Source organism: Oncorhynchus masou, chromosome 15 (genome assembly GCF_036934945.1).
Source record: "Oncorhynchus masou masou isolate Uvic2021 chromosome 15, UVic_Omas_1.1, whole genome shotgun sequence".
In the NCBI taxonomy this organism is placed as follows: domain Eukaryota; kingdom Metazoa; phylum Chordata; class Actinopteri; order Salmoniformes; family Salmonidae; genus Oncorhynchus; species Oncorhynchus masou.
Genome location: NC_088226.1, coordinates 40,207,372 through 40,217,433, shown reverse-complemented (window position 1 = coordinate 40,217,433; position 10,062 = coordinate 40,207,372). Strand labels below are relative to the sequence as shown.

The following is a 10,062-nucleotide window of genomic DNA, read 5'->3' as shown; positions in this document are numbered from 1 at the left end:
TTTTGAAAAGACTTTAGACAATTTCACTCATGTCAGGATTTATTGAACCAAGACAACTAGCAATTCAACAAACAAGATATTCTAGGTCATGGATGGTCAACTTTGATGGGGGGTGGTGGTGGTGGGGGGGGGGGGGTACAAAAAAAATGTAGGGTCCGCAGTGGCTTGCAGGTCTGCGTACCCACATTCAAACCCGCACATGCAGTCAAAACCTTTTGGGGGCCCCAAGTCAAATTGTTGCCCACCCTCCCCCCAATTTTATCAGCCCCCCTCTTGACAGAGAGAAAATATTGAAGGTTTAGAGCATAGAGAAAATAGGCCCGTTTTAAAGCAAGTTTGCTGCAACTCTACATAGGGACACTCGAAGTTCATCTTAAATGAATCATTGTTTATTAACAGGAAGCTGGAGAGGTCACAGTCAAATGTAGATGCGTAAAGTACCGGTCTTAACGGAGCTCTATTGGGGCAGTCCCGTTAGATATCTTTTATACTGCTTACAGACAAATTATATTTGCATGATTTATCTTATTCATAATAAATTCATCATTAATGTTGGGTTCATGCATGGGACAGACCAATACCTTACAAGGCTTCTTCTCTCCAAGCTGAGACCTTGAAAATCTCTTAAAACAAGTTTCTGGGCGTACTGCCAAATTGCAGATACTGATGGTGAGGATTCGTTCAGTCACATACTTGCATGAACACAGAAATTGGTTATTAGAAAAGCACAAACATCGAACACAGAAATTGGTTATTTGAAAAGTACAAACAATACAATTTTCCATCACAGATGTTTGCAGTTTTAATATATCAGACTGTAAGTTACAAAATCAAATGGGGTCCCCCCGGTCAGTAATTCGACCATGATTAGATTGGTAAGTTAGTCTAGCCAGAAATCTAAAAATGTTTTGATGACATCGGCTAATTGAGTGACTCGGTAACTGATCCGCAGTTGCCTATCCCTGTTCTAGGTCAATGACCCAAAAAAAACAACAAACATGATTTTTAAGGGCTGCAGATGCTGCATTACAAACATGACAATATATCAACAATAAAGATGCTGAATAAGCTCTTATGCCATTATTTCACAATTTAAAATGCCAAATATAAGGCCACTTGTATTTATGTAACACATTGTTTTTGGCTTATTAAGCCTGCAACAGCCACATACAAAACAGCAACATATATATGTGTTGTAAACTGGAAAATATTGTTCCTTACAAAAGTTCCTTACAAAAGACTTAAAACTGAAGCAATTTCGATTTCCAGGAACGTCTCTTGGGTAGCAGCAAATGTTTGTTCACTTCAGGTTAAGGAACAAGATTTTATCCAGGGTCATGTTCAGTTGGTCCGAACTGGAGTGAAACAGGGAAGTACTATCTGTTCTTGTCTAAAAAACAATGCTCATATTTTTTTCCATTGCAAAACGTTTTAGTGTTACTAATGAACACAACCCAGAATTCGCAGGATTACGAGGCGAAGGTTCCCCTATCTAGAGGTCTTGGACCAGCTTCCTCTTCCTCACAAAACTGTCCTAAGATCAGCACCTAGAGGCAACTTCACCCTACTCCATTCACATGACCTAAGACCTTGTTCACATGATGCTGATGTGGTCAGCCATGGTGTCCCTAGAGTTCCAGTGGTCGGTGATGAGGTCACAAAGGTGGCTGAGCGTGCCCAGAGCCGTGTCCCTCAGCTCCATGTTTCTGTCCAGTGGGTTGCTCTTCAGGGTGAGGAGTAGTCTCTGGGGAGGACGGTGGGTCTCCAACAACTTCCCTAACTCTAGCAGCTCAGGAGGCTGGATGAAGTTGGAGCTATCAACGACAAAGACAGGAAATACAAGAAACAGAATGGCTACGTTCCAATTTGCCACCCTTCTCTCAAAGTCTGCAGTTGTACACTACATCATGGATTTAACAGTGGTGGAACTTGAAACTCCCTACAGCCAATGCTTACACCAATCCATGACGGGGAGTTTGCTTGTGCACACTTTGAGGGAAGTGTGGAGAATAGGGACAGAGTCCAACTCTTAAGACAAATTAGGCCTCTTCACAAAATGCCAAAATAGCCTACTGAAATGCTTATAGCAGCTACTTGCCTGATGTCCAGCTCTTTCACTGTGCTTGGTGAGGGTCCTTTGAAGAGTTCCCCCAAAACTGTCACAGTCTTGGCTAAAAGTACAAAATAAAAATAGTTGTTTCAATTCATGCACTCAAAAATCAAATTCATACCATCCAGAGGTGTAGTAGCTTTGCGTGATGTATTGTTGTCTCTACCTTCTTGCCTTTGTGCTGTTGTCTGTGCCCAATAGTGTTTGTACCATGTTTTGTGCTACTATCATGTTGTTGTCATGTGTTGCTGCCATGCTAGGTTGTTGTCTTAAGTCTCTCTTTTTGTAGTGTTCTGGTGTCTCTCTTGTCGTGATGTGGGTTTTGTCCTATATTTGTCTTATTTTAATCCCAGCCCCAGGTCCGCGCAAGAGGCCTGCCTTTTGGTAGGCCGTCATTGTAAATAAGAATTTGTTCATAACTAACTTGCCTAGTTAAATAAAAGTTAAATAAAAGGTGGCAGGGGCGGGGGGTGTAGCATGAAAAGTCTGAACAAAACCTATGAAACAAAGCTAAGTTGGCCTCTTACCGAGGCGGTTTTGAGCCAGGTTTAGAGACTGGAGAGATGGAACCTTTTTGAGAGAATTAACCAGCTGTCGGACGACATCTTCCTTGTCACTGCATTTCTCCAGAAGCCGACAGTCCTTCAATGACAACGCTGTCATTATGGAGCAGACAGGAGAATACAATTAGGATGCATTCCAAATGGCACCGTTTTACTTTAAGGCCCTTGACAAAAGTAGTGCACGACATAAGGACTAGGGTGCCATTTGAGACACAACCATAGAATAGACTGATCAAATGCAAGAGGCTTTGCTTGTTTGTGATATCCATGCTGCATACCACTTTTTAGAGCTGCATACATATTAGATAAAAACAGATTGCATATGAATTTTAATACAAAAACTATTTCATGGAAATCATTCCTTACCTTCCAACATACAGTAGTTATCCAGTAGCTGGAAGATTGCACAGTGACAATCAGACAGGTTGATATCCTCCAAGGTGAGGTCCTTCAGGTGGCGATTGGACTCTTGACAGCAGGAACACAAAAACAATTTTACCATATGGGAGAAAATATACCAAAATATCTCCTACGGCTATGAAGAGTTCCACATATAATGCACATGAAGTTATTGCTGAAGCAATTGGAAGCACACTAATAAAAAAACAGATAGCCCATTATGTGAGCACAGCAGCATCAACTTACACATACAAAACTGCTAGAAAATAGCACTTGGATGCACTGACTAAGTCGCTCTAGATAAGAGCATCTGCTTAAGCTAAATGACAAAACTGTTAAATTAAACGTAGTGCTTGTACTCTACGTTGACAGTGGTTTTAAATGACTCCATGTTACCTGCCACTGTGTTGAGGAGGTGGCTGGGTGAGAAGCCAGTTGAGCTATTGATTCCTGAGACGTGAAGTGAGGTGAGGCGAGGAGAGCGTAGCAACACACACATCAGACTCTCCACACTGGTCCTCAATTTGGGTACTTTCACACACAGCTTCTCCAGTGAGAGTTCTAGCAATGGAAAGTTGGGACAAGTTCTCAAATACAATGCAAAAATAAATGCTCTTTGTAGACATCCAATTCTCTGCGACTCAATTTTAAAAAGTAAACATTTATATACCATTGTTTTATAAATGCGCATATGCAATCCTCATGTCTTAATATGTTAACCTTTCTTATGTTGAGATTTCACTTTTCTTGTTAAATTAATCTCACATAACCCAGCAACTCGCTAAAACTTGATTTTAGTTCAAATCGGCATTTAATCTAAGATGAGGATTACTCTATGTCTGGTAAACCGGCCCCACAAACTACAACAAAACAAAAACATTTTGTACAGGTTGGATATGAATAACTTTGGGTGGTCCATATACTAGATTGTCGGCCACCTGCATGGTGTGCAGGCTGGGGAATGCTTCTCAGTGGGGCTCTGTGGTACTCTGCTACAGGGTGGATCTCCATGGAGAATGACCTGAGGGTGGGGCATGCATTCAGCAGGGACTCCATGAGAGCAGGATGTGTCAGGGACCCCACACTCAGCTCAATCAGGGAGCAGCCTGGTGTAGCAGACAGCTGCTGGAGAGACTCTGCCAGGCTCAACGCATCACCCTCCTCAAAGGTCCCTGCAGACAGAGGCATCAAGAACAGAAACACTCGCCCTGTGTCCGAATACACCCTATAGCCTTTATAGTACCCTATTCCCCTTACCCTGGTAGTGCACAATAAAGTGAATAGGGTGCCATTTGGGAGGCAACCAACAAGTGCATTCCACAAGTGCATTCCACTTTCATAACTGTCCTTTTTAGCATACCCTTTCTTTGTAATAAACACATAAAGCACAATAGACTGTATAGATTACACACTTACAAGCACTTTGCAGGCTTAGAGAGTGGAGGCACAGCCAAGAAGGCAGGAGAGGAAGCAGTACAGGGAAGACTCCACCCCTGAAGTCATTGATCTTTAGTGAATGGATTTGCCCCTTGTGGCAAATCTCTGCCGAGTGACCAGCCGAGGGAATAAACATCTGGCACAATGGCTTGGGTACCATACATTGGCATGGAGTGCTGGTCAAGTCAAGCTCTGCCTTCGCAGAGGCAATACTCAACCTTGGACGCTTGCATGGGGTCCCACCATTATTATCTTCTTCATCAGGCTCCTCTTCCCCTAGGACCTGGCAGTTGGCTGCCTCAGCATCTCCAGCGCTGCGTCCTGCAGTGTTTGGCGCCTGGCAACATTTGACCATCTCACCTTGCATGGACTCCATTGGACATTGGTGGCTTTTACTCCGAGGTCCCCTGCCATGAAGAATCCAAGCCAGCAGACGAGGATCTGGGCTCTGGTTTATGATGACATCACGGGCTGCCCCGTGGTCCAGTAAACGGTGCAGGGTGTATAAGACATCACTGGGCCACTCTCTGAGCTGAGTGCTCTCTCCCAGTTGAATGCACCTTACACCCTTCTCCAGAACGCTCAGAACGGACCTCCTCGCGAAGAAGTAGCCGTGTGGTCGTGATGTTCGAAGAACCAGGTGCTGGATGTATTTGGCCATGACTAAGAGAAGGGAGTTAAAGTTGACATTCAGGAGGTATTTTGTATCACCTCCGAACCTGAAGCCATAGAAGGCCAAGTTAAAGAGCTTATGCATGCTTATCTCCCTCCATTCATCTTCGGTGAGTATAGTCTGGTAAAGAAACAAGAATAACATAATAATTAGGGCAAAGGAACACATTCTCTAGAAGGTTTAGTTCAGAACTATTGTTATAGGGTTCAGAACTAGTGTTTCAGGCTATAGATCACACACAGAGCCAACCTTGGAACTAAAACTAGTTAGAACTAGTTATCCGGCTGTTGTTTTGTACTTTTCAACATTCTCAGTGGATTGCCTCACCTTAGTATGTGGTGGAGAGTGAAGTATGTGGTGGAGAGTGAAGTTAACTGCACGATGGAATTTAAATAGTGAAAAAGCCAGATGGTACAAAGGTGGATTATTATGTGGATAAGATACTTACACTCCCTTTGCGAGGCCCAGAGATTCTTCTCAATATTCCTGCCCACACAAAGGAGGTGGAGATTCCTGAAAGACAGACAAATAAAATGTTTAATAGAATAGCAGTAGTTAGCTACACTCAATGAGCTTCCCCCTGTCTGAAAAATCAGCGGTGTGACTTGAGGCCTGTTGGGTGTTATATAACGCCAGTCCAGTATGTAATTTGGCTGCGCTGATCTCTCCAATGACAGTCATAGTGAGAGTGTAGCTGACAGCGCCTGCGACCAAAGCTAGGCTTTACAGTACTTACCTTTCTGGTTCACTGCAGGCTGAATTCTATCCAGATCAACAATGTTTAAATGCTGCAGGAGCTCCTTGATCAGTGAGATTGGTAGGTCTAAATGGGTAATATTAAAAACGGTTAATATTCAGGATATTCAGACTGCATTTGATCTTGTTTATCCTCTTTAGGAATACAGTCAGTAAGGAACATTCTAGCTAGTCATTACACATAAGAGTCATTGGACAAAGGATTCTTCTGCATGGGGGAGTTTTGTTAAGAGCCCCAACGCTCAATCTGAACATTAACAAGCGTCGCTTGAGGTACAGTTTTGGAAGCATTAGGGCCTTATCTTTCATATCTGCGAGAAATAATTTTAAAAAACAAACAATAAAAGGTCAAATTGATACACACCTTGATATGATTAGTGTGCCCACACGGCCACATCTCCGTGTTACAGCGCTTGTTTGACAACAGACAACCACCTGTGCTAATTGCCTATCTATACTGAACAAAAATATAAAATGCAACATGCAACAATTTCAAAGATTTTACTGAGTTACAGTTCATATAAGGAAATCAGTCAATTGGAATAAATTCATTAGGCCCTAATTTATGGATTTCACATGACTGGGCACACAGATATGCATACCTTAAAAAAAGGTAGGGGTGTGGCTCAGAGAACCAGTCAGTATCTGATGTCACCACCATTTGCCTCATGCAATGAGACGCACAGAGTTGATCAGGCTGTTGATTGTGGCCTGTGGAATGTTGTCCCACTCCTCTTCAATGGCTGTGCGAAGTTGCTGGATATTGGCGGGTACTGGAACACGCTGTCTACAAGTCAACCCAGGGCATCCCAAACATGCTCAATAGGTGACATGTTTGGTGAGTAAGCAGGTCATGGAAGAACTAGGACATTTTCAGCTTCCAGGAATTGTGTACAGATCCTTGTGACATGGGACTATATATTATAATGCAGATGAATAGCACGACCATGGGCCTCAAGATCTCGTCATGGTATCTCTGTGCATTGAAATTGACATTGATAAAATGCAATTGTGTTTGTTGTCCATAGCTTATGCCTGGCCATACCCTAACCCCACCACGGGGCACTCTGTTCACAATGTTGACATCGTTGGAGACGGTTTATGGTAGAGACATTAACATTACATTGTATGGCAACAGCGCTGGTGGACATTCCTACAGTCAGCATGACAATTGCACACTTTCATTTCAGCTCATGAAACATGGGAGCAACACTTTACATGTTGCATTTATATTTGTGTTACGTGTAGCATGCCCCCGAACACCTGTGTGTAAGTGTAATTCAAGAAGTGCCGTTTCGTTGGATGGAGACACCCATAGCTGTATGGTTCTTCGCAAAACTCCTACAATATAGTTTATTTTTTATTTGAAGGATTCTTTATCGATGAAAGATATAGGCCATATGTTTCAAAAGCCGTATCGCAAGCTATGATTATTTACGTTTCTAAAAGTTAAAACTGCGTCGGGATTGTAGTTCACACGAGTCAGTTGTGGGCGAAGTTAATAATGGCTGAAAACTGTAGGGAGAAGGCAGAATGCCACCTAGCGTTTTCTAGAGCTAGTTTGGGTACCAGTCCATTCATGTATTGTACATGCATTAGCTAAAATAGCTGAGTAACACTTAGCTTTGATGCAACCAAGATCGTCCTTCGTCCAGCACAATATAAAAAAACTCCCTTGGTTGCATCGAAGATGAGACACTTACCAAGAGCTTTCTTGTCTAGGACATCCATGTGACGACTCACTGTTTTGATGCATATCTTCTTCAAGGTGGGTGTAATGGTGGAAGTAACTTTGGCATCCTGCCACTCCTTGGCTCTTCTAATTTGTTCAAGGTAAGGAGCAGGCATGCTCAGTATCAGATGAAAAACGAGGCAGATTAAATAAACATGCAGCAGATCAGCTCCACAGATATCAGTCAGAGAATATTTGCTAATACTCAAGAGTTCAGCTGCGCTATTTCATCATTTAGGCATAATACCAACAACAACAAAAAAGATAGCAAAAAAACGAGCTAACTAACCAGCAAATGGTTTTAATAAAAAATAAAAACTCCAGCTATCTCTTCAAATTGATGCAGGTCGTAGTTTGGGTCCTGTAGACTTCCGGTTAATCACTTTCTATTAAAACGTCATAGTAGGCAAGGATAAAGAAGTACTTCCGGATCACGTATTTTTGGAATCCTTCAGAATAATAGTCCCGTCCTGTATAAATTGTATATGAATAATTAGGGGTATAATTATGGAAAATATGCGCAATTATCTATATATTTCATACTCGTTATCATACAAATAATAATTAAACGTATTTCTATGAGATATGTCATTATTTTATAAAATAAATAAATGTCAAGCCTAAATGGTCAACAATGTTTTTTTCTGTGTCCTTCGATCATTTATTGCACTATACAAATCTATCTGTAAATTGTGCCGCAGTAAAAGGCTGGTCCATTCTACTCAGGAGAAGTTCAGCTGTCCAACTCCACAGAGTTTACACCCAGAGGAGCATCGCTGCTCATTTGGCAGAGCGTATAGTGTGGCCCATCAACATAAATCCAAAGGTATTTTCCATATTGGACATTCATATTGCACCATACAAAATTCTCTATAAATTGTGTCACATTAAAAATGGCGTCCATTCTACTCAGGAGAACTTCTAGTTTCTAAATCCACAGAGTTTACACCGAGGAGTGACGCTGCTCATTTGGCCTCCCTTATAGAGTGGCCCCTCAACTTCAATCCAATCGTTTTTCATATTGGACATGCATATTGCCCATGTTTCTACAAATAAATACTAACAAATCACAAACTGCTGGGAAACACCAATAAAAAGATGAGTCACTAGACAAGTAGAAAAGCACAACAACCCAAAACATAATTACACAAAATAAATGTTTAAGAATTACAAGTCGTACATTGAAAGCTGACCTAAAATCTTTGTATTCAAACTTTGCTAATATAAACATTATAACTAATGCTTATGAATTTAAACAAGAATATTTACAAGAATATCAACACAACTTCCATTTGGTTCTTTTGTGATTTCAGCAAATGCCCTTGGCGAGGAACATCACATCTCAAAGGTCCCAGGCTTTCAGTTCCTGAAAGACAAAATTACACCTCTGAGAATCATGCACCATATAACATTCAACAGGTGGCTTGCATGATTGGCTTGCATTCTTTCACATCCAGGTTTGGAAAAGTATGTGAAATAATTATTAGATCACACTAACTATAGAGACCCAAAACCTCAAATTATGTCCATAAAGATTGTCTTTCAATAAACCCTCCAGTACAATTGATAAGATTACTAATTTCATTGTATGAGTCATTCATTACACAACAGGCATTTCATAAAATTATATTTTCCTCAAATTCATGACTTCCTTGATCTCATTAGTCATTTAAATAAAAATATCACATTTTTTAAATAATTGATATAAATAAGAATAATTCAGAAGGTAACTTGTCATTTCATGCAAGCCATTCAAAAATGAATACGTCATCTTAAATCCATATGAAAGTATAGAGCTTCAATTCATTATTCAGCTCCAACTTTCTAAGTAAATACTTAATTTCTGTCAACACATACGACAGACAGTCTCTCATACCCTTGTGACAAAATCGATTAATGCTTCCTCCAAAAAGGACTGCTTTGGAAAACAAACATATAGATACCACAACTTCTGCTATCTGTATGTTTTATACATATAGGGCATTGATGACAGAATTCATAGTCGAGACTAATATCTACCAGAACTCCATGACATGCCAAGTATTGCATGGCCAGGTATTTTTGCAGTTGGTACATAATGCCCTCAAGCTCCATTTCATATAGCTGTAAGGAGTTCATTATTCTACAACTTAATGCTATGTTTGTATCGTTTGTCACTCTCTGATTCTTGTCAATTGCTATGGATACCCAATGTGAGGATCTCAGATTCACAGGTATTATCACTACCTCAAAACACCACCAATTGAACACTGCTTCTAGGACCTTTGGTAGAACATCTGTGTTTTGCCAATAGACGTTATGCAATTCTTTGCTACCAAAAGAAGCAGGAGCCATTAATACATTATTTTATTTCTTGTGAGATTTCACTTGACTGTTGTAAACATCTATAATC

The 10,062-nt window shown here is 40.9% G+C and overlaps 1 protein-coding gene across 1 annotated transcript; it reads right to left on the bottom strand.

The window, feature by feature from the left end:
- Positions 1-373: 373 nt before the first annotated feature.
- On the bottom strand, positions 374-8,055 carry lrrc41 (leucine rich repeat containing 41). The gene is made up of 10 exons (XM_064989263.1): positions 7,642-8,055; positions 5,919-6,005; positions 5,631-5,695; positions 4,489-5,302; positions 4,011-4,244; positions 3,469-3,633; positions 3,040-3,141; positions 2,638-2,766; positions 2,099-2,171; positions 374-1,814 (listed from the first exon to the last, which is right to left on the bottom strand). The coding sequence occupies exons 1-10, from the start codon at positions 7,784-7,786 to the stop codon at positions 1,595-1,597; spliced, it is 2,034 nt and encodes a 677-aa protein (XP_064845335.1). The 5' UTR covers positions 7,787-8,055; the 3' UTR covers positions 374-1,594.
- Positions 8,056-10,062: the final 2,007 nt, after the last annotated feature.